This window comes from Salmo salar, chromosome ssa28 (assembly GCF_905237065.1).
Source record: "Salmo salar chromosome ssa28, Ssal_v3.1, whole genome shotgun sequence".
NCBI lineage: Eukaryota > Metazoa > Chordata > Actinopteri > Salmoniformes > Salmonidae > Salmo > Salmo salar.
In genome coordinates this window covers 25,625,001-25,650,857 of record NC_059469.1, presented here as the reverse complement: position 1 = coordinate 25,650,857, position 25,857 = coordinate 25,625,001, and the positions used below count along the sequence as shown (strand labels likewise).

General features: G+C 42.0%; 1 protein-coding gene across 1 annotated transcript in view; it reads right to left on the bottom strand.

Moving 5' to 3' along the window:
- Positions 1–962: 962 nt before the first annotated feature.
- The window catches only part of LOC106589753 (zinc finger matrin-type protein 4), a 145,563-nt gene continuing 120,668 nt past the window's right edge, over positions 963–25,857 (bottom strand). Inside the window, exons 6-7 of the mRNA XM_045710423.1 lie at positions 21,276–21,372; positions 963–1,031 (exon numbers count right to left, since the gene is read on the bottom strand). Coding sequence (XP_045566379.1) covers positions 1,010–1,031; positions 21,276–21,372 — 119 coding nt within the window. The 3' untranslated portion in view covers positions 963–1,009. The remainder of the gene's footprint in view (positions 1,032–21,275; positions 21,373–25,857) is intronic.

Genomic DNA, 25,857 nt, shown 5'->3' with positions numbered 1-25,857 from the left:
AATTGGCTGACATATTTGTCTTTCCTCTCACTGTTTCTGCATGGAACATAGTTGAATATCTAAACGTATGTAAACATACATTACATTTGCATTTATTTACTATAGATATCAATATATGTTTATGAGCTAGTCACTGAGCATCGAAGCTGTTGCACAGATAAATTCCAGGCGTTTAGAAAATATATTGTATGAATATATTTATTATATATTTGTATATATAGTAGTGTATGTATTGTAGCCCTGACCCTCTGGACTGATATAGTGTTGATGATTTTGTTTCTTCTATTCTATGACTATCATTGTAACGGTTATTACCACTCTGGTAACACTGACATCACTTAGTTAGATTGTAGGATTGTGGTTCACAAAAGGAGTCTCTATAGTACACTACTTTTTAATAGAGCCCTATGGGCCCTCGTCAGAAGAAGTGCACTATAAACGGAATAGGGTGCCATTTGGGACGAACTCAAACAGCATGGCGATCGCTAGCAATATTCAATGGTTTTCTGACTGCTGTGGGGTCAAAGTACACATATCAAACACTTAGATGGTCAGTAACCTCCAAGACATCGTCAGATTAAAAACACACTCCTACACACACACACACACACACACACACACACACACACACACACACACACACACACACACACACACACACACACACACACACACACACACACAGAGACACACGTACACGCACAGAGACGCACGTACACACAGGCGCACGTACACACACATACACACACACGCACGCACGCAATCTCACACACACACACACACACACACACACACACACACACACACACACACACACACACACACACACACACACACACACACACACACACACACACACACACACACACACACAGTCCTAAGCCACCTGTAGAAGTCTCTTAGTCTTCCACAACCAATATTATTTTCGTTTTACAATGCTCTGTATCCCATGTTTAGTATTCCCATTTTCCCATTCTCCACTTGTCTACAGCTCTCTGGTTCCAGTGCTTCACTGCTGGACCTGCTTCAAGCTGAAATAGAGGAGAGAGAGAGAGAGAGAGAGAGAGAGAGAGAGAGAGAGAGAGAAGTCAGTAAGATTTCAGCAAGTGCCTCGCAACCTCAGAAATCTGTGGTATTGATTCTTTCCATTCTGAAAAAGATGTTCAGCAGATTTAAAGGAGCTTCTCTGGAGAAGTCAAAAGGAAATGTCTGACACCAGACACATTTTGAGGTGGGTTATCCCTTTAACCATCTGTATTGATGTCATATTTAAATCACTGAAGTCTACTGAAAGTCAGCCTCAAATATACAACTTTTTTTCCTCTGCTGCGTTCACTCGGATGCCCAGGTTTTTTGGAAGACATTTGTTTTAAAGACGGACGAGAAAAGACTTCACAGTACAAAACCATCAATAGAAGGAATTATGCAATAATCCGATTTCACAATCTTCTCCTCATTATGCTGTCAGTTGTTAATGCTTCCCATTCCAGCTGTTCGCCAATTTAAAACAAAAGCAGGGAGATAGGGAGTGTAAATCCCTCTGGTTTTTAGATGCAGTAATTACCGAGGGATTCTGGGTTTATCATGTCTCTGGTGATTATGCTTAAACGTGTCCTACACCAGCCGCATTCTCTGCCATTATCACACAGAGACAAAGAGACACCACAGGAGGCCATTTAACAAAAAAAAATCTATTAAAACAAAGAGATAAGTTTTATTTGGGAGTGTTATTACGTAACAAAGATAGTTGCTAGTGAAAGTCTACACACCCCTTGCACAGTCTTCACAATTTGCTAAAAATTGATTACATTAAATGTTTATCCTATCGATCTACACAATCTACTCCACAAGGGAAAATGTTCCAAATTACTAAGAAATACAAAATGACGATGCATTGTTCGCATATGTCTTCACACCCCTGGTGAAAGCACCTTGGGCAGCCATTACAGCTGTGAATCATTGTTTTATATAGAGTCTACCAACCTTACACAACTCTTAGGGCAACATACACTGAGTGTACAAAACATGTACACTATGCTAATTTCCATGACATAGACTGCCCAGGTGAATAGAGATGAAAAGTTATGATCCCTTATTGATGTCACTTGTTAAATCCACTTCAATCAGTGTAGATGAAGGGGAGGAGACAGGTTAAATAAGGATTTTTAAGCCTTGAGACAATTGAGACATGGATTGTGTATGTGTGTCATTCAGAGGGTGAATGGGCAAGACAAAAGATTTAAGTGCGAGGTATGGTAGAATGTGGCAGGCGCACCGGTTTGAGTTTGTCAATAACTGCAATGCTGCTGTGTTTTTCATGCTCAACAGTATCCTATGTGTGTATTAAGAATGGTCCACCATGCAAAGGACATCCAGCCAACTTGACACAACAGTGGGAAGCATTGGAGTCAACTGTGGAACGCTTTCGGCACCTCGTAGAGTTCATGTCCCAATCAAATGAGGCTGTTCTGAGGGCAAAAGGGGGTACAACTCAATATTAAGAAGTGTTTGCGCTGTTTTGAACACAGTGTATATCCATCGTTTTTGTCAAAATTGCTCACGCTCACTAAATTTGGTTGGGAATCATCAATGGACAGCAATATTCAAACACTCTCTCTGTTTTTTAAGCATATTTAAGTCCTTTTATATTTATTTTCATCCGAACAAACTGCTGCCACCACAATACTTGAAAATACAAAAGGATCAACAACATTTAATTCACTCCATATTACTGGCCTGTATGACAAAGTGTAAAGAAGGAGGCCTGTGTTAAAAAATCCACTCCAAATCATCCATTTTGTTTGCTACAAGGCCGTTGAGTAATACTGCAAGACAACACCGCAAAGCCATGACCTTTTTGACCTAAATTCAAAACTACAGGTTTGGGTCATATCCAATACAACACAACATATAGTGAAACCCTTTGTATTTTTAAGTACTGTGTTGGCAGCATCATGTTATGGGTATGTTTGTCAAATCCCAGGTCAAAAGTCTCTTTTGAAAACCAAACCCAGAGTTTTATTTTACAGCAAGACATTTACACAGATTTTTATGCCAAAGACACAACAGAATATCTTCCAATCTACTCAAACTTTATTTGTCACATGCGCCGAATACAACAAGTGCAGACCTTACCGTGAAATGCTTACTTACAAGCCCTTAACCAACAGTGCAATTCAAGAAGAGTTAATAATATATTTACCAAATAAAGTGAAGTAAAAAAAGTAACACAATAACATAACGAGGCTATATACAGGGGGTACCGGTACCGAGTCAGTGTGCGGGGGTACAGGTTAGAGGTAATTTGTACATATAGGTAGGGGTGAAATGACTATGCATTGATAATAAACAGCGAGTAGCAGCAGTATACAAAACAAATGGACGGGGGGATCAATGTAATAGTCTGGTGTTGAGTGCTCCTGAAAGGTCTAATCTCAGTCCTGACTTAAATTTGCTTGAAAATCCGAGACAAAGTTTGATTCTTACTATCTATCAATAATACCCTGATGAAGACAGCTTGTCTGTCGAAACGTTGGTTATTAAATAATTGCATCTGAGCTCCTAGAGTGTGCGGCTCTTCTTCTCTTTTTCATCAATGACTCCCAACCAGATTTACTGAGCTTCGGAAATATTTACCAAAACAATGGACATTCAGTTCCTTCGGAAAGTATTCAAAGCCCTTGACTTTTTCCACATTTTGTCACATTACAGCCTTATTCTAATATGGGTTTAATAAAAAAATTATCTTCGAAGAAAAGGTGCTATCTAGAACCTAAAAGGGTTCTTCGGCTATCCTCATAGGAGAACCCTTTGAAGAACCCTTTTTGGTTCTAGAAAGATACCAGGTAAAACTCTATTGGATTCCAGTTGTGTCTACCCCCATTTCACCTCTCACAATAAACACACACACACACACACACACACACACACACACACACACACACACACACACACACACACACACACACACACACACACACACACGCGCACACATACACACACACTCTTGTCTCTCTACACACATACACACACACACACACACACACACACACACACACACACACACACACACACACACACACACCGCTGTCAGTATTCATATAATGGTTTGGCTTCAAACAAAGAGCCATTGCTATAAGAGCCCTATCTTATCTCATCTCTGCTCCCCTCACCCAGTCTCTCCCCTCCTCACGCAAGTCTCAGCCCATCTCCCCTCACCTCCCCCCTATTTAACCTCACCCCACTATTACCCCAGCTCTCTCATCCCCTGCACTCTCTCACTACCTCTCCCCACAAAAAGCTCAAAAGGACCCTGTGTCTGCAGAAATGTGACAGAGTCTGATTCCTAAATGGGCTTTACCACTGAAATGCCTTACTAATGCTTTTTACAGTAGTGTGTATGTGTTTGTGTGTAAGAGAGAGAGAGAGAATCGGGGTGTACATGCGTGCATGCGTGTGTGTGTGTGTGTGTGTGTGTGTGTGTGTGTGTGTGTGTGTGTGTGTGTGTGTGTGTGTGTGTGTGTGTGTGTGTGTGTGTGTGTGTGTGTGTGTGTGTGTGTGTGTGTGTGTGTGTGTTATTAAAGCCCATTGCAATGTCAGCATAGACTAGGCTAAAACCTGTTCGGATAGGAGGAGACATGGCAGAGGTTTGGGTTTAGTGCTAGGGTTAGGAATAGGACAGAGCTGAGGTTTGGGTTTAGTGCTAGGGTTAGGAAGAGGACAGGGCGGAGGTTTGGGTTTAGTGCTAGGGTTAGGAATAGGACAGAGCTGAGGTTTGGGTTTAGTGCTAGGGTTAGGAAGAGGACAGGGCGGAGGTTTGGCTTTAGTGCTAGGGTTAGGAATAGGACAGAGCTGAGGTTTGGGTTTAGTGCTAGGGTTAGGAAGAGGACAGGGCGGAGGTTTGGGTTTAGTGCTAGGGTTAGGAAGAGGACAGGGCTGAGGTTTGGGTTTAGTGCTAGGGTTAGGAATAGGACAGGGCGGAGGTTTGGGTTTAGTGCTGGAGTAGGGCCAGGAAGAGGACAGGGCTGAGGTTTGGGTTTAGTGCTAGGGTTAGGAATAGGACAGAGCTGAGGTTTGGGTTTAGTGCTAGGGTTAGGAAGAGGACAGGGCGGAGGTTTGGGTTTAGTGCTAGGGTTAGGAATAGGACAGAGCTGAGGTTTGGGTTTAGTGCTAGGGTTAGGAAGAGGACAGGGCGGAGGTTTGGGTTTAGTGCTAGGGTTAGGAATAGGACAGAGCTGAGGTTTGGGTTTAGTGCTAGGGTTAGGAAGAGGACAGGGCTGAGGTTTGGGTTTAGTGCTAGGGTTAGGAATAGGACAGAGCTGAGGTTTGGGTTTAGTGCTAGGGTTAGGAAGAGGACAGGGCGGAGGTTTGGGTTTAGTGCTAGGGTTAGGAAGAGGACAGGGTGGAGGTTTGGGTTTAGTGCTGGAGTAGGGCCAGGAAGAGGACAGGGCTGAGGTTTGGGTTTAGTGCTGGAGTAGGGCCAGGAAGAGGACAGGGCTGAGGTTTGGGTTTAGTGCTGGAGTAGGGCCAGGAAGAGGACAGGGCTGAGGTTTGGGTTTAGTGCTGGAGTAGGGGCAGGAAGAGGACAGGGCTGAGGTTTGGGTTTAGTGCTGGAGTAGGGGCAGGAAGAGGACAGGGCTGAGGTTTGGGTTTAGTGATGGAGTAGGGGCAGGAAGAGGACAGGGCTGAGGTTTGGGTTTAGTGCTGGAGTAGGGGCAGGAAGAGGACAGGGCTGAGGTTTGGGTTTAGTGCTGGAGTAGGGGCAGGAAGAGGACAGGGCTGAGGTTTGGGTTTAGTGATGGAGTAGGGGCAGGAAGAGGACAGGGCTGAGGTTTGGGTTTAGTGCTGGAGTATGGCCAGGAAGAGGACAGGGCTGAGGTTTGGGTTTAGTGCTGGAGTAGGGGCAGGAAGAGGACAGGGCTGAGGTTTGGGTTTAGTGCTGGAGTAGGGGCAGGAAGAGGACAGGGCTGAGGTTTGGGTTTAGTGATGGAGTAGGGGCAGGAAGAGGACAGGGCTGAGGTTTGGGTTTAGTGATGGAGTAGGGGCAGGAAGAGGACAGGGCTGAGGTTTGGGTTTAGTGCTGGAGTAGGGCCAGGAAGAGGACAGGGCTGAGGTTTGGGTTTAGTGCTGGAGTAGGGCCAGGAAGAGGACAGGGCTGAGGTTTGGGTTTAGTGCTGGAGTAGGGGCAGGAAGAGGACAGGGCTGAGGTTTGGGTTTAGTGCTGGAGTAGGGCCAGGAAGAGGACAGGGCTGAGGTTTGGGTTTAGTGCTGAACTAGGGGCAGGAAGAGGACAGGGCTGAGGTTTGGGTTTAGTGCTGGAGTAGGGCCAGGAAGAGGACAGGGCTGAGGTTTGGGTTTAGTGCTGGAGTAGGGGCAGGAAGAGGACAGGGCTGAGGTTTGGGTTTAGTGCTGGAGTAGGGGCAGGAAGAGGACAGGGCTGAGGTTTGGGTTTAGTGATGGAGTAGGGGCAGGAAGAGGACAGGGCTGAGGTTTGGGTTTAGTGCTGGAGTAGGGGCAGGAAGAGGACAGGGCTGAGGTTTGGGTTTAGTGCTGGAGTAGGGGCAGGAAGAGGACAGGGCTGAGGTTTGGGTTTAGTGATGGAGTAGGGGCAGGAAGAGGACAGGGCTGAGGTTTGGGTTTAGTGCTGGAGTAGGGGCAGGAAGAGGACAGGGCTGAGGTTTGGGTTTAGTGATGGAGTAGGGGCAGGAAGAGGACAGGGCTGAGGTTTGGGTTTAGTGATGGAGTAGGGGCAGGAAGAGGACAGGGCTGAGGTTTGGGTTTAGTGCTGGAGTAGAGGCAGGAAGAGGACAGGGCTGAGGTTTGGGTTTAGTGCTGGAGAAGGGGCAGGAAGAGGACAGGGGTAGGATATGGTGAGAAAAGGGGAGAGCAGGATTGACCAAAATGGACAAAACAGAATGTTTTCTTAAAATGTTTATATTTTTCCAGTGAGGATTAACAATCCTAAACTGTTTCCAAGCCACAATATCACATAATGCATTTGCTGGATTGGTTAAATGATTGTGATGGCACACTCTACTCATTGACAATATCTCAGTATGCTTTTAAAGTTACTGATGTAGGATCTTAATGTAGGATCTACAGCAACGGAAAATGTGAATTATTATGCGGATTATAATTAACAATTTTGTAGGGGTTGATACATTTTTCGTAAGGGAAAATCAAGTTGAAATTTCAAAGTGGAAATTACAAACTTCAGAAGCCTTTTTAAACCTCAAATACACTACAAGTTTAAAATGTCCTGTACTGCAGTAAAGTTATCCTGCAGCAGGGTGATAATGTTAAGATCTTACATCAACAACTATATTCTGTAACACTGGAGATCTACCTATTCAAGCCTGAGGCCATGATAGACTTTAAAGTTGTTTACTTACTAATCTGACTCATTTTGACATTTATATCATGGCAAATAGACCTTGCAAAGTCCTCCAATTGAATCAAGAGAGATATCAGGGGTATTTGATTTAAGGTGTATGTGTGTGTTGAGAGAGAAAGCCTGAGAGAAGACAGAGAGACGGAAACAGAGAGACTGTGGGAGAGATGGCAGGTGTGTGTGTGTGTTGAGTGCAGGTGCCCAAAGACAACTCTTGTCTCCTCAATCTTTTGATTTCCTCTCCTCCACTTCCTCTCCTCGTCTCCTCTCCTCTTCCCCCTCTACTCTCTGAAAGCTTTGGCCTCGACATGGAGCTTTGACATTAAAGAAGCAGTGCACCTGCAATAATCTGTGCCTAGAGGTGTGTGTGTGTGTGTGTGTGTGTGTGTGTGTGTGTGTGTGTGTGTGTGTGTGTATTACTGTACATATTGATCGCTTTCCTTGTGTATAATCATATATTTTGATACATTGAATGTTAATATTGTGAACCTATGTTATACATTTTTTACCTCCTGTTTCAGGAAGTGATGTCACTGAGTACAGCCACTATATATAGGACCTTCCACCCTGGGATATGGATGCCTGATGAAGACCTAAGGGTGGAAACGTTGTTCTAAAAATCACCTGGGAGCAGCAGTGTGCAGCGTTTTCCTCTCTGTTTTCCATGAGTCTGTCTACAACTCCAGCACCTGAGGAAAGTACCAGGATGTGTTCTTCAGCTTCTATACAGTAACTCCTCTATAGCCTCTCTTTCTTCACCCCTCCCCCCTTTCCCTTAGTCCCTCTTTCCTAAACTCTCTCCCTTTTCTCCATGGGGTTGTTTCTGGACTGGGCCTTAATATTTATTTGATGTCTCATCAGTGAGGCAGTCCATGGCTGTATCTGAATAGATGTATTATTTTATAAAATGAATGTTCCTGACAGGGCTGAGTGTGTTTTGGGAGTCACTTTTGTCAAATAATAAAAAGTAAAAGCTAAGTGCTTCGACGGCTGCATTCACACACACAAACACACACACACACACACACAAACACACACACACACATTCACACACAAACACACACAGATTCACACACACACTCTCTCTATCAGTAGCCAAACATTCTTTAAGGCTGTTTCTACGGTTACAGATAATCCACTGTCAGATTAACTCTCATCTCCTCCACAAAGCTCCTTACAAGAGTCGAAGCTTGTCACACCCACACACACACACACACACACACACACACACACACACACACACACACACACACACACACACACACACACACACACACACACACACACACACACACACACACACACACACACACACATAAACACACACACACATAAACACACACACACACACACACACACACACATAAACACACACACACACAGACACCAACAAACAAACACACACGCACATGCAGGGCAGAGGGTCTAGCGTAAAATCTTGACAAACCTCTGATTACCCCCAAGACAGAGACGAGTAAGCCTCTCTCTCAGCACACACACACACACACACACACACACACACACACACACACACACACACACACACACACACACACACACACACACACACACACACACACACACACACACACACACACACACATTCTCTCTGTCTCTCAGTAGCCAAACACTGTGCATTAGACAGCTTACTCCTGAGGGAGAGGAACACTAACTTAAAATGTCCTGCCTAAACCTCCGGAAACACAACAATCTGACACACTCAGAAACACACGTCCACATGTACAAACCCACACCCTAACACACACACACACACACACACACACAAACACACACACACACACACACAAGCACGTACTCTGAGCCAAAATGCAAAGCCTTCCCCGTGGAACATAGTTGTGCTTCAGGGATAACCCTCTGCTTTGCATCTCTCTCTGTGTGTGTGTGTGTGTGTGTGTAATGTGACAGCTCACACACTGTGCAGCACAACAGGCTGTGACAGGGGCATTATTTGCTATCACACAGTTCTCTGCCCCCTGACTATAATCTGCTAGAAGAGATACACGCTGATGTGCTATGATGCAGGAAGACACACACACACACACACACACACACACACACACACACACACACACACACACACACACACACACAGCCTCAGTGGTTACTCAGTTGTTAGGGCACAGAAAGGCCAATGTGTGGCTAGTGAGGTGGAACCTCCTGTCTTGTTCCAGGTTTCCCTGGGGATCGATAGAAGAGCACACACAGCTAAACACATTTACAGTGACTGGAGATTACTCTTCATCAATACACACACCCTTAACACACCATCTGCTTCATACAACTCCCTCCCTCATCTCCATAACTCTACCCCTCTCGTTCTATTGGTTTCACACCCTCCCCCCTCTCTCCCTTTTACCTCAATCTCTCTGTCCTGCTCCTTCAATATTTTACCACCTTTCTCTCTTCCGCTCCACCACTATTTTTCCACCTCTCTCTCTCACTATAGCCCTCCATTTCTCTCTCTCTTGCTCTCTCTCTCTCTCTCTCTCTCTCACCCTTTCTTGCTCTCTCTCTCTCTTTATCTTTCTCTCTCTCACTCTCTCCCTCTCTCCCCATTTTGCTCTCTCTCTCTTTCTCTCTCTCTTTATCTTTCTCTCTCTCACTCTCTCCCTCTCTCCCCATTTTGCTCTCTCTCTCTTTCTCTCTCTTTTTTTCTTTCTCTCTCTCTTTTTCTCTCTCCCCCCATTTTTTTCTCTCTCTCCCCCCATTTCTCTCTCTCGCTCTCTCTCAATTCAGTTAAATTCAATTCAAGGGGCTTTATTGGCATGGGAAACATATGTTAACATTGCCAAAGAAAGTGAAGTAGATAATAAACAAAAGTGAAATAAACAATACAAATGAACAGTAAACATTACACTCACAGAAGTTCCAAAAGAATAAAGACATTTCAAATGTCATGTTATGTATATATACAGTGTTGTAACGATGTGCAAATGATTCAAGTACAAAAGGGAGAATAAATAAACATAAATATGGGTTGTATTTACAATGGTGTTTGCTCTTCACTGGTTGCCCTTTTCTTGTGTCAACAGGTCACAAATCTTGCTGCTGTGATTGGACACTGTGGTATTTCACCCAGTAGATATGGGAGTTTATCAAAATTTGATTTGTTTTCGAATTCTTTGTGGGTCTGTGTAATCTGAGGGAAATATGTGTCTCTAATATGGTCATACATTTGGCAGGAGGTTAGGAAGTGCAGCTCAGTTTCCACCTCATTTTGTGGGTAGTGTGCACATAGTCTGTCTTCTCTTGAGAGCCAGGTCTGCCTATAGCGGCCTTTCTCAATAGCAAGGCTATGCTCACTGAGTCTGTACATAGTCAAAGCTTTCCTTAAGTTTGGGTCAGTCACAGTGGTCAGGTATTCTGCCACTGTGTACTCTCTGTTTAGGGTCAAATAGCATTCTAGTTTGCTCAGTTTTTTGGTGAATTCTTTCTCTGTCTCTCTTTCTCTCTCTATCTCTGGACAGTTTAAATCTGCTGTACTGAGTGCTAACTAGCAGATGGACGGAGTAAAGTTGAAAGTGCTGTCATCATCTTTCACTGTGATCTATAGACCTCAATTACAGATAGTGTCTGGGGGGGTGTGTGTGTGTGTACAGAAGTCCTGTCATCTCCTCTCTCAGTGATCGACAGACCTCCATTGCTAATCACATCCGGCTAATCTCATAGGTCCAGCCCCCCTCACAGCCCCTTCTTCTACTCCTCTTCTCTCTACCCTCCATTCCCTTTTCCTCTCTCTCTCTCTCTCTCTCTCTCTCTCTGCCTTTCTCTTCTCTCACTCTTCTCTCTCTCTCTCTCTTCTCTCTGTCTCTCTCTCTCGCTCTCTCTTTTCTCTGTCTCTCCCTCTCTCCTCTCTCTTCTCTCTCTCTCTCTCTCTCTTCTCTCTGTCTCTCTCTCTCACTCTCTCTTTTCTCTGTCTCTCCCTCTCTCTTCTCTCTCTGTCTCTGTCACGTCCTGACCATAGAAAGCTGTTATTTTCTATGGTAGAGTAGGTCAAGGCGTGACAGGGGGGTTTTCTAGTTTAGTTTTTCTATGTTGTTATGTTCTATTTTTGTATTTCTATGTTGGGTTTTGTTTGGGATGATCTCCAATTAGAGGCAGCTGGTCCTCGTTGTCTCTAATTGGAGATCATACTTAAGTAGGTGTTTTTCCCACCTGGGTTTGTGGGAGATTGTCTTTGAGTTAGTGTATGTTTCACCTCTGCGTCACGGTTTGTTGTTTTGTTATTCAGTTTATTTATATGTATTGCATAGTTTCACAGTAAAAATAAAATGTGGAACGACACACACGCTGCACTTTGGTCCGCTCCTTCCTACGACAACCGTGACAGTCTCTCTTTCACTCCACTCCACCCCCTGGCTCCATCACTCCTACAGGGGACATTGTTTATACAGTTACATATCAAGATATCATTTTTTATTTTTGTATCGTTTTTACAATATCGCAATATTATTTTTGCGGTTGTTGACTGTACCTGGATGAAAACTCCAATATTATTCCTTCATAGCTTGTGCCAATTTTCTTCAGCACTTTTACTTTCATGACTGATAAAAACACTTTACTCATGACTCTCTCTTGTCCTTCTGCAGCAGACATATGGTGAGCAATGTGTTTGGAACATTGAATCGCAATAAAATCACAATATCGAATCACAGTACATATAAAATCGTGAGAATCACAAAATATATCGTATCGACACCTAAGTATTAGGATAATATGTCTGGCAATTCCAGGCCCTACTCCTCCCACTCCCTTGCACCACCACCCTCCCTCTATCCTCTCCATCCCTCCACCCTCCATCCCCTACTCCTCCCCTCTCTGTCTTCCTCTTTCCTCCCCTCTCTGTCTTCCTCTTTCCTCCCCTCTCTGTCTTCCTCTCTCCTCCCCTCTCTGTCTTCCTCTTTCCTCCCCTCTCTGTCTTCCTCTTTCCTCCCCTCTCTGTCTTCCTCTTTCCTCCCCTTTCTGTCTTCCTCTTTCCTCCCCTCTCTGTCTTCCTCTTTCCTCCCCTCTCTGTCTTCCTCTTTCCTCCCCTCTCTGTCTTCCTCTTTCCTCCCCTCTCTGTCTCTGTCTTCCTCTTTCCTCCCCTCTCTGTCTTCCTCTTTCCTCCCCTCTCTGTCTTCCTCTTTCCTCCCCTCTCTGTCTTCCTCTTTCCTCCCCTCTCTGTCTTCCTCTCTCCTCCCCTCTGTCTTCCTCTTTCCTCCCCTCTTTGTCTTCCTCTCTCCTCCCCTCTCTGTCTTCCTCTTTCCTCCCCTCTCTGTCTTCCTCTTTCCTCCCCTCTCTGTCTTCCTCTTTCCTCCACTCTCTGTCTTCCTCTTTCCTCCCATCTCTGTCTGTGAGAGGTAGTTAAACTGTCACAGTGAGTTTGGCTGGCACCACCAATTTCATAATTCATTATGACAGCAACGTGAGCTGGAGAATCTACTCAGACATTTAAGACAAAGTCAATCCAACTCTCCCCAAAAGCCACCATGAAAGAGCTGTTGTCTCATCCATCTGAAACAAAGTGTATCTGTCTTTAAAAGGCCTTTCATTCCCATCACTTTATACATCATTAAGGATACTACCTCAAACTACAAACATGCACGCACGCACACACAGACATGTATAACTAATTCAGTCCCATTCAAAATCCTATTTCCCTAATCCTTAACCCTAAACCTAACCCTAACCTTTTCCCCAACCTTAACCTGAAAATCTAATGTTAACCCTAACCCTAGCTCCTAACCCTAAATCTAACCCTAGCTCCTAACCCTAACCCTAAAACTAACCCTAGCTCCTAACCCTAACCCTAAATCTAACCCTAGCTCCTAACCCTAAATCTAACCCTAGCTCCTAACCCTAAAACTAACCCTAGCTCCTAACCCTAAATCTAACCCTAGCTCCTAACCCTAAAACGAACCCTAATCCTAAAACTAACCCTAGCTCCTAACCCTAACCCTAGCTCCTAACCCTAACCCTAAATCTAACCCTAGCTCCTAACCCTAAAACGAACCCTAATCCTAAAACTAACCCTAGCTCCTAACCCTAACCCTAGCTCCTAACCCTAACCCTAAATCTAACCCTAGCTCCTAACCCTAACCCTAAATCTAATCCTAGCTCCTAAACCTAACCCTAGCTCCTAACCCTAAAACTAACCCTAGCTCCTAACCCTAACCCTAAAACAAACCCTAGCTCCTAACCCTAACCCTAATTCTAACCCTAGCTCCTAACCCTAACCCTAAAACTAACCCTAGCTCCTAACCCTAACCCTAAAATTAACCCTAGCTCCTAACCCTAACCCTAAAACTAACCCTAGCTCCTAACCCTAACCCTAAAACGAACCCTAGCTTCTAACCCTAACCCTAAAACGAACCCTAGCTTCTAACCCTAACCCTAAAACTAACCCTAGCTCCTAACCCTAACCCTAAAACGAACCCTAGCTTCTAACCCTAACCCTAATTCTAACCCTAGCTCCTAACCCTAAACCTAATTCTAACCCTAGCTCCTAACCCTAAACCTAATTCTAACCCTAACACTAATTCTAAACTTAACCCTTAGAACTAGAATTTTACCTTGAGGGGACTAACAAAATGTCCCCAGTTGGTCAAATGTTGTATAGTTAAGTATAGTTAAACACATCCGCACACACACACAGACACACACACTGCCTCCAACCACAGTCACAGCTGAGTTCATAATGAATTCATGTCTTATATTAGACTACTATCATTATCTTTTCGGCCTCCAGAAATCAATTTCTCTCACATTAGTGCTTGTTTGTCTCTGCAGATAAATCCCTATTACTTCATTTACCAGCTATGGAACGCCTTTACTGTCTGCTGTATGGAATTGGTCTGTTCAAGACAGTATCATTATACACGCACACACACACACGTAAAGCATACACACACACACACACACACACACACACACACACACACACACACACACACACACACACACACACACACACACACACACACACACACACACACACACACACACACACACACACACACACACACACACACACACACACACACACACACACACACACACACACTTGACAGGCAACATGTTGCTGAGCAACTCATTGAGTGGGAGGACGCTGAGAGCAGAACCGTGTGTGTTTTGTTTCTCATGATTTGGTTGGGTCTAATTGTGTTGCTGTCTTGAGGTTCTGTGGGGTCTGTTTGTGGTTGTGAACAGAGCCCCAGGACCAGCTTGCTTAAGGGACTCTTCTCCAGGTTCATCTCTCTGTAGGTGACGGCTTAGTTATGGAAGTATTGGGAATCGCTTCCTTTGGTGGTTGTAGAATTTAACGTCTCTTTTCTGGATTTTGATCATTAACAGGTATCGGCCTGATTCTGCTCTGCATGCATTATTTGGTGTTTTACGTTGTACACGGAGGATATTTTGGCAGAATTCTGCATCCAGAGTTAAATTTGGTGTTTGTCCCATTTTGTGAATTCTTGGTTGGTGAGCGGACCCAAGACCTCACAACCATAAAGGCCAATGGGTTCTATAACTGATTCAAGTATTTTTAGCCAGATCCTAATTGGTATGTTGAATTTTATGTTCCTTTTGATGGCATAGATGGCCCTTCTTGCCTTGTCTCTCAGATTGTTCTCAGCTTTGTGGAAGTTACCTGAGGCACTGACGTTTAGGGCGAGGTATGTATAGTTTTTTGTGTGCTCTAGGGCAACGGTGTCTAGATGGAATTTGTATTTGTGGTCCTGGCAACTAGCTGTTTTGGAACACCATTACTTTTGTCTTACTGAGATTTACTATCAGGGCCAAGGTCTGACAGAATCGGTGCAGAAGATCTGGGTGCTGCTATAGGCCCTACTTGGTTCGGGACAGAAGCACCAGATCATCAGCAAACAGTATAAATTTGACCAGATTCTAGTACGGGTGCTGCAGACTCTCTCTCATGCTCTCGCTCTCTCTCTGTTTCTCTCTCTCTCTTTCTCTCTCGCGCTCTCTCTCTCTCTCTTTCCCTCCTCTCACCCTCATCTCTGTAAATCTTTCTCCTCTCTCTCGCTTCTCTCTGTTTCACACTCTCCTCTTTCCCTCTCTATTTCTCTCTCTCCTCTATCTCTCTCTGTTTCTCTCACTCCTTTCTGCTCTCTCCCTCCTCTCTCCCTCTCTCTGTCTGTCTCTCTCTCTCACTTTCTGTCTCGCTTTCTCTCTCTTATTTTTGTTAAATTAAATTCCATTCAAAGGGCTTTATTGGCATGGGAAATATTTGTTTACATTGCCAAAGCAAGTGAAATAGATAAAAAACAAAAATTTAGTTTGATCAACTTCTCTCCATAGTGTTATCAACTTCTCTCCATAGTGTTATCAACTTCTCTCCATAGTTAGTGTTATCAACTTCTCTCCATAGTTAGTGTTATCAACTTCTCTCCATAGTTAGTGTTATCAACTTCTCTCCATAGTGTTATCAACTTCACTCCATAGTTAGTGTTATCAACTTCTCTCCATAGTGTTATCAACTTCACTCCATAGTTAGTGTTATCAACTTCTCTCCATAGTGTTATCAACTTCTCTCCATACTGTTATCAACTTCTCTCCATAGTGTTATCAACTGCTCTCCATAGTTAGTGTTATCAACTTCTCTCCATAGTGTTATCAACTTCTCTCCATAGTGTTATCAACTTCTCTCCATAGTGTTATCAACTTCTCTCCATAGTTAGTGTTATCAACTTCTCTCCATAGTTAGTGTTATCAACTTCTCTCCATAGTGTTATCAACTTCTCTCCATAGTTAGTGTTATCAACTTCTCTCCATAGTTAGTGTTATCAACTTCTCTCCATAGTGTTATCAACTTCTCTCCATAGTTAGTGTTATCAACTTCTCTCCATAGTGTTATCAACTTCTCTCCATAGTGTTATCAACTTCTCTCCATAGTGTTATCAACTTCTCTCCATAGTTAGTGTTATCAACTTCTCTCCATAGTGTTATCAAGGTCTCTCCATAGTGTTATCAACTTCTCTCCATAGTTAGTGTTATAAACTTCTCTCCATAGTGTTATCAACTTCTCTCCATAGTTAGTGTTATCAACTTCTCTCCATAGTGTTATTAACTTCTCTCCATAGTTAGTGTTATCAACTTCTCTCCATCGTGTTATCAACTTCTCTCCATAGTGTTATCAACTTCTCTCCATAGTTAGTGTTATCAACTTCTTTCCATAGTGTTATCAACTTCTCTCCATAGTTAGTGTTATCAACTTCTCTCCATAGTGTTATCAAGGTCTCTCCATAGTGTTATCAACTTCTCTCCATAGTTAGTGTTATAAACTTCTCTCCATAGTGTTATCAACTTCTCTCCATAGTTAGTGTTATCAACTTCTCTCCATAGTGTTATTAACTTCTCTCCATAGTTAGTGTTATCAACTTCTCTCCATCGTGTTATCAACTTCTCTCCATAGTGTTATCAACTTCTCTCCATAGTTAGTGTTATCAACTTCTCTCCATAGTGTTATCAACTTCTCTCCATAGTGTTATCAACTTCTCTCCATAGTGTTATCAACTGCTCTCCATAGTTAGTGTTATCAACTTCTCTCCATAGTTAGTGTTATCGACTTCTCTCCATATTGTTATCAACTTCTCTCCAGAGTTAGTGTTATCAACTTCTATCCATAGTGTTATCAACTTCTCTCCATAGTTAGTGTTATCAACTTCTCTCCATAGTGTTATCAACTTCTCTCCATAGTTAGTGTTATCAACTTCTCTCCATAGTGTTATCAACTTCTCTCCATAGTGTTATCAACTTCTCTCCATAGTTAGTGTTATCAACTTCTCTCCATAGTTAGTGTTATTAACTTCTCTCCATAGTTAGTGTTATCAACTTCTCTCCATAGTGTTATCAACATCTCTCCATAGTTAGTGTTATCAACTTCTCTCCATAGTGTTATCAACTTCTCTCCATAGTTAGTGTTATCAACTTCTCTCCATAGTGTTATCAACTTCTCTCCATAGTTAGTGTTATCAACTTCTCTCCATAGTGTTATCAACTTCTCTCCATAGTTAGTGTTATTAACTTCTCTCCATAGTGTTATCAACTTCTCTCCATAGTGTTATCAACTTCTCTCCATAGTTAGTGTTATTAACTTCTCTCCATAGTTAGTGTTATCAACTTCTCTCCATAGTGTTATCAACTTCTCTCCATAGTTAGTGGTATCAACTTCTCTCCATAGTTAGTGTTATCAACTTCTCTCCATAGTTAGTGTTATCAACTTCTCTCCATAGTGTTATCAACTTCTCTCCATAGTGTTATCAACTTCTCTCCATAGTTAGTGTTATCAACTTCTCTCCATAGTGTTATCAACTTCTCTCCATAGTTAGTGTTATCAACTTCTCTCCATAGTTAGTGTTATCAACTTCTCTCCATAGTGTTATCAACTTCTCTCCATAGTTAGTGTTATAAACTTCTCTCCATAGTTAGTGTTATCAACTTCTCTCCATAGTGTTATCAACGTCTCTCCATAGTGTTATCAACTTCTCTCCATAGTGTTATCAACTTCTCTCCATAGTTAGTGTTATCAACTTCTCTCCATAGTGTTATCAACTTCTCTCCATAGTTAGTGTTATCAACTTCTCTCCATAGTTAGTGTTATCAACTTCGCTCCATAGTTAGTGATATAAACTTCTCTCCATAGTGTTATCAACTTCTCTCCATAGTGTTATCAACTTCTCTCCATAGTTAGTGTTATCAACTTCTCTCCATAGTGTTATCAACTTCTCTCCATAGTGTTATCAACTTCTGTCCATAGTTAGTGTTATCAACTTCTCTCCATAGTTAGTGTTATAAACTTATCTCCATAGTGTTATCAACTTCTCTCCATAGTTAGTGTTATCAACTTCTCTCCATAGTGTTATCAGCTTCTCTCCATAGTGTTATCAACTTCTCTCCATAGTTAGTCTTATCAACTTCTCTCCATAGTTAGTGTTATCAACTTCTCTCCATAGTGTTATCAACTTCTCTCCATAGTTAGTGTTATAAACTTATCTCCATAGTGTTATCAACTTCTCTCCATAGTTAGTGTTATCAACTTCTCTCCTTAGTGTTATCAACTTCTCTCCATAGTTAGTTATCAACTTCTCTCCATAGTGTTATCAGCTTCTCTCCATAGTGTTATCAACTTCTCTCCATAGTTAGTCTTATCAACTTCTCTCCATAGTGTTATCAACTTCTCTCCATAGTGTTATCAACTTCTCTCCATAGTGTTATCAACTTCTCTCCATAGTTAGTGTTATTAACTTCTCTCCATAGTTAGTGTTATCAACTTCTCTCCATAGTGTTATCAACTTCTCTCCATAGTTAGTGTTATCAACTTCTCTCCATAGTTAGTGTTATCAACTTCTCTCCATAGTGTTATCAACTTCTCTCCATAGTTAGTGTTATCAACTTCTCTCCATAGTGTTATAAACTTCTCTCCATAGTTAGTGTTATAAACTCCTCTCCATAGTTAGTGTTATCAACTTCTCTCCATAGTGTTATCAACTTCTCTCCATAGTGTTATCAACTTCTCTCCATAGTTAGTGTTATCAACTTCTCTCCATAGTGTTATAAACTTCTCTCCATAGTTAGTGTTATAAACTCCTCTCCATAGTTAGTGTTATCAACTTATCTCCATAGTGTTATTAACTTCTCTCCATAGTGTTATCAACTTCTCTCCATAGTTAGTGTTATCATCTTCTCTCCATAGTTAGTGTTATCAACTTCTCTCCATAGTGTTATCAACTTCTCTCCATAGTTAGTGTTATAAACTTCTCTCCATAGTTAGTGTTATCAACTTCTCTCCATAGTGTTATCAACGTCTCTCCATAGTGTTATCAACTTCTCTCCATAGTGTTATCAACTTCTCTCCATAGTTAGTTATCAACTTCTCTCCATAGTGTTATCAACTTCTCTCCATAGTGTTATCAACTTCTCTCCATAGTGTTATCAACTTCTCTCCATAGTTAGTGTTATCAACTTCTCTCCATAGTTAGTGTTATCAACTTCTCTCCATAGTGTTATCAACTTCTCTCCATAGTGTTATTAACTTCTCTCCATAGTGTTATCAACTTCTCTCCATAGTGTTATCAACTTCTCTCCATAGTTAGTGTTATCAACTTCTCTCCATAGTGTTATCAACTTCTCTCCATAGTGTTATCAACTTCTGTCCATAGTTAGTGTTATCAACTTCTCTCCATAGTTAGTGTTATAAACTTATCTCCATGGTGTTATCAACTTCTCTCCATAGTTAGTGTTATCAACTTCTCTCCATAGTGTTATCAGCTTCTCTCCATAGTGTTATCAACTTCTCTCCATAGTTAGTCTTATCAACTTCTCTGCATAGTTAGTGTTATCAACTTCTCTCCATAGTGTTATCAACTTCTCTCCATAGTTAGTGTTATCAACTTCTCTCCATAGTTAGTGTTATCAACTTCTCTCCATAGTGTTATCAACTTCTCTCCATAGTGTTATTAACTTCTCTCCATAGTGTTATCAACTTCTCTCCATAGTGTTATCAACTTCTCTCCATAGTTAGTGTTATCAACTTCTCTCCATAGTGTTATCAACTTCTCTCCATAGTGTTATCAACTTCTGTCCATAGTTAGTGTTATCAACTTCTCTCCATAGTTAGTGTTATAAACTTATCTCCATGGTGTTATCAACTTCTCTCCATAGTTAGTGTTATCAACTTCTCTCCATAGTGTTATCAGCTTCTCTCCATAGTGTTATCAACTTCTCTCCATAGTTAGTCTTATCAACTTCTCTGCATAGTTAGTGTTATCAACTTCTCTCCATAGTGTTATCAACTTCTCTCCATAGTTAGTGTTATCAACTTCTCTCCATAGTGTTATCAACTTCTCTCCATAGTTAGTGTTATCAACTTCTCTCCATAGTGTTATCAGCTTCTCTCCATAGTGTTATCAACTTCTCTCCATAGTGTTATCAACTGCTCTCCATAGTTAGTGTTATCAACTTCTCTCCATAGTGTTATCAACTTCTCTCCATAGTGTTATCAACTTCTATCCATAGTTAGTGTTATCAACTTCTCTCCATAGTTAGTGTTATCAACTTCTCTCCATAGTGTTATCAACTGCTCTCCATAGTTAGTGTTATCAACTTCTCTCCATAGTGTTATCAACTTATCTCCATAGTGTTATCAACTTCTCTCCATAGTGTTATCAACTTCTCTCCATAGTGTTATCAACTTCTCTCCATAGTTAGTGTTATCAACTTCTCTCCATAGTTAGTGTTATCAACTTCTCTCCATAGTGTTATCAGCTTCTCTCCATAGTGTTATCAACTTCTCTCCATAGTTAGTGTTATCAACTTCTCTCCATAGTTAGTGTTATCAACTTCTCTCCATAGTGTTATCAACTTCTCTCCATAGTTAGTGTTATCAACTTCTCTCCATAGTTAGTGTTATCAACTTCTCTCTATAGTTAGTGTTATCAACTTCTCTCCATAGTTAGTGTTATAAACTTCTCTCCATAGTGTTATCAACTTCTCTCCATAGTTAGTCTTATCAACGTCTCTCCACAGTTAGTCTTATCAACGTCTCTCCACAGTTAGTGTTATCAACTTCTCTCCATAGTGTTATCAACTTCTCTCCATAGTTAGTGTTATCAACTTCTCTCTATAGTTAGTGTTATCAACTTCTCTCCATAGTTAGTGTTATAAACTTCTCTCCATAGTGTTATCAACTTCTCTCCATAGTTAGTCTTATCAACGTCTCTCCACAGTTAGTCTTATCAACGTCTCTCCACAGTTAGTGTTATCAACTTCTCTCCATAGTGTTATCAACTTCTCTCCATAGTTAGTGTTATCAACTTCTCTCCATAGTGTTATCAACTTCTCTCCATAGTTAGTGTTATCAACTTACTTGTTCTGGTGCTTGGAGCCCCGGAGGTGTGCGTGGTACTGTTCAATGGAGTTCAACACAACACTACATACACTGCAGGAGTATCTGCTGCGGAGACCTGATGAGAGACAAACACACAGACGTCATCATCACTGTTGTCGCCATCATCACCACTTTCATCTTCATCATTGTTGTCGTTGCCGTCGTCATCATCGTCATTGTGAAGCATATCTAATGTATATATGAAGAATTGGGGGAGCCAGGCATGTGCAGCGCTTCTGAGATAGGTGTGTGCATGTGTGTGATGAATTGAACAGCGCAGAAACAGATGTGAGCTAATTAGACAGTTTGCAGGTGGTCGAGAATGAAGGGACAAAAATAGACAGAGGAAGAAGAGATGAAGAGAAAAAAAGAGAGAGCGAGGGGGGGCAGAGGGAGATAGGGAGAGAACAAGTGAGATGTGATATAGGTGGGGCAAGAGCGAGGGGGAGGGTGAAAAGGAAATTGAGAGTGAGAGAGAGACAGCGAGAGAGAAAGATAGAGACAGCGAGTGAGAGATAGAGACAGCGAGAGAGAGATAGAGACAGCGTGAGAGAGACAAAGTGAGGATGAACGAGAGGAAAAGAAAAGGGAATGAGTGGAGAAAAAGGAGCGACAGGGAAAGAGAAAGTGAAAGCGGGGTTAATGATCACTGGGTAAATGCTCTGTCTTGTCTCGTTGTGATCTCATGGTGAGCTGCCTGTAACATCTACAGGACACTGCATTCATCCCGAAAACTGCATTTGTAACAAGGGGTGTGCCAAGCAATCTGAAAAAAGTAAGGTAGACAGACAGTAGCGTTGTAAACAGGAAGAGATGAGCCTGTGTAAGTGATAATCTTTAGTTTTTTTACAAAACCCATCCCTAGTAAGAAATGTAATCAGATATCACTTTGCACATCATTTCATGGTGGAAAGACATGCCATGCATAGTTAATGAGTGTCTAGGAGGCAGTCTGAGATTTCCCACTTATAAAGCCCAAATATATCATACTTTGAATAAAACGACGACTTATCAATTTTTAATCGTTGTACAACATCATGGGTAAGCTGTGGTCTTTAAGCTGAAAAACAAGATATTTTGCTGTCCTTGGCCGTTTATACTCACAACTAATATTTTTACCATTTGAAAGAAAACATGTATGTGCACAAAGTATCGTTTGAATAAAGTGACCAGTTTGTATTTTTACCTCACTGAGAGGGTATAACTAGACAGGGTTAGATTATCTTTATGGCCCTCCCCACTGAGACTGCTGGTATATCTAGAAATGCAATGTCATCCAGAGAACACAATGCTTCTTCTACACAGTGTCCTGTACATTCACATAACCAGAAAAATTATTGGTTGAAGGGCCTTTACCATCCCTACAATCATTGTGGGGTGTGTGTCTGTGTATGTGCGTGTGTGTGTGCTCATTCCTCTACTTTTATTACTGTCTGTGAGATTTACAAGTTGTTGATGTGCTCCGTGACCCTTTGACCTTTCAATGTGGTTAGTGGCAAAGCATGTTGAAAGATGAAGTACTAATATACACACACCGCTCTTGGAGGAAAGACAGGTCATTGATGACATGAGGCCAGGATTGTATAATGTAGCATATCACTGTCCCGCAGCCCTCAGATTGGTGTGTGGTCACACAAACAAACACACACACACACACACACACACACACACTTAATGTCCCTTTCTGAAGCTATTGAAGACATGTTGTCATTAAGAAGACAAAACTAAGCCTGGTGAGAAATGTTTGGGCTTAAGGGTTGATGGTGTGTGTGTGTCTCTCTCTGTGTGTGTGTGTGTGTGTGTGTGTGTGTGTGTGTGTGACAGAGATGATTGGTGTCATCCTCCTTTGTTCCTCCTCAGCTTATTTGTATTTGTATTTATTAAGGATCCCCATTAGCTACTCTTCCTGGGGTCCAACAGATTTTACAAGACATTAAGTGTGTGCCCTCTGGGCACTTCTCTACTACAACACACAATCCAGGTGACGTGTGTGTAGAGTGTAGTGTGTATGTTATTTGTGTATAGTGTGTATGTTATGTGTGTTTCTACCTGGTTGTGTGACTCTTCACAGTCCTTGCTATTCTTTTTCAAAATCTAAATTTACTGCTTGCATCAGTTACTTGATGTGGAACAGAGTTCCATGTAGTCATTGCTCTATGTAGTACTGTGCACCTCCCATAGTCTGTTCTGGACTTGGGGACTATGAAGGGACCTCTGGTGGCATGTATTGATGGGTATGCATTGTGTCCGAGCTGTTCGCTAGTAGTTAAAACAGACAGGTCGGATCATTCAACATGTCAATGCTTCTTACAAAAGCAAGTAGTGACTACAGTGATCAGAGCATGTAAATTAGAGCATGGGACGGTCGGAGTACAAGTCCAATCAAAGTATGCGAAACGGAGCACGGAGGTCAATTCTCGAATGCGTAATCAGTTTATACATATTTTGAAGCATGCATCGATGCACGCTTCAATGGAAAGTACGCAGTAGAAATATGGCACAACCACGTAAAATATAATGCAACATTTCTTGATATGAACGGCGGCCATTATTTGAGCTGAAGCAAGAGGAAATACACACAGACCGAAAGGAAATGTTGCCTAATCACGTCTCATATGTTGCCTGACTAGAATATTTTATCTTGATACATTAATAAATACATGCTGTGTTAATGTTGGCATGTTTACATACCAGCAATACCCACTGTGATGTGCATAAATCACAAGCCCATAGTAAGTCAATAGGGCTAACTGGCTAGCTACTACTGTTAGTTAGCTACTACTGGTAACTAGCCAGATAGCCACAAATAATTATTAGCTAGCTATCTACCCACAAAGAATTGGCATCTACCCATTAGTTTCAGGTCCTTTTGGCTTGTATTACTATCTGGTTAGTGTCACATCTGCTCCTGCTCCTCCCCTCCGGCGTACGACGTCACCAGAGTACTAAGCACCGGTCCTGGGAATCATCATTACGCACACCTGGACTCCATTACCTTCATCACCTTTATATGTCAGTCTCCCCAGTTCACTCACCAGTTGGTATAGTTCTTGTGTATCGGCGTTCTGCCTTATGTTAGTGTTGTGTTCTTGGTTTTGTTGTTTTATTAAAACGTTTCACCTGCACCTGTTTCCTACTCACCGCCCCATCATTACAGTTAGCTACATTATTTCCATTCACATGTAGCTAGCTGATAGTTTGCTTTGTGTATATCTTGTTTCGTCTCTATTGCCATTGTTCTAGCTGGAAGAAGGTTCATGCACTCGGAGCATGAGAGTGTGGAGCATGGCAGCATGCATTTTGAGAAACACCCAATCTCTCCTCTGCTTTGAGCAATGAGAGGCTGACATGTATATTCATTATGTAAGTTCTATGTGTACATCTAAGGGCCAGGCATGCTGCCCTGTTCTGGGCCAGTTGTCATTTTCCCAAGTCCCTCTTTGTGGCACCAAAACTAGGACCCGCAGGACCTGCCTTGTTGATAGTGTTGTTATGAAGGCAGAGCAGTGCTTTACTATGGACAGACTATGGACAGACTTCTCCCTATCTTAGCTACTGTTGCTACTGTTTTGATCTAAACAGTTTACAATCCAAGCAGTTTAGTCACCTCAACTTGCTCAATATCCACATTATTCATTACAAGATGTAGTTGAGGTTTAGGGTTTAGTGAATGATTTGTCCCAAATACAATGCTTTTAGTTTTTTAAATATTTATAACCAACTTATTTCTTGACAGCCATTCTGAAACTGACAGCAGCTCTTTGTTAAGTGTTGCAGTGATTTCACTCACTATAGTAGCTGACGTAAATATATTGTTGAGTCATCCGCATACATAGACACATGGGCTTTACTCAGAGCTAGTGGCAGGTCATTAGTAAGATTGAAAAAAGTAAGGAGCCTACACAGCTGCCCTGGCAAAGGCCTGATTCTACCTGGATTATGTTGGAGAGGCTACTATTAAACACCCTCTGTGTTCTGTTAGACAGGTAACTCTCAGTCCACAATATAGCCAGGGGTGCAAAGTAAAGCCATAACACATATGTTTTTTCAGCAGCAGACTATGATCATTAATGTCAAAAGCCGCACTGAAGTCTAACATAACAGCTCCCACAATCTTTTTATTATCAACTTCTCTCAGCCAATCATCAGTCATTTGTGTAAGTGCCGAGCATGTTAAATGCATGTTAAATGCCCTTCTGTATAAGCATGCTGAAAGTCTGTTGTTAATTTATTTACTGAAAAATAGCATTGTATCTGGTCATACACAATTTTTACTAAGGGTTGGTAACAGGCTGATTGGTCGGCTATTTAAACCAGTAAAGGGGGCTTTACTATTCCTGGGTAGCAGAATGACTTTTGCTTCCCTCCTGGCCTGAGGGCACACACTTTTTTGTAAGCTTAGAATGAAGAGATGGCAAATAGGAGTGGCAATATCGTCTGCTATCATCCTCAGTAATTTCCATCCAAACTGACAGACCCAGGTGGCTTGTCATTGCTTATGAGAGCACATTAATCTTTTTTTTTTTTTTTTGGGGGGGGTGGAATGTGTGTGCGTGTGTCG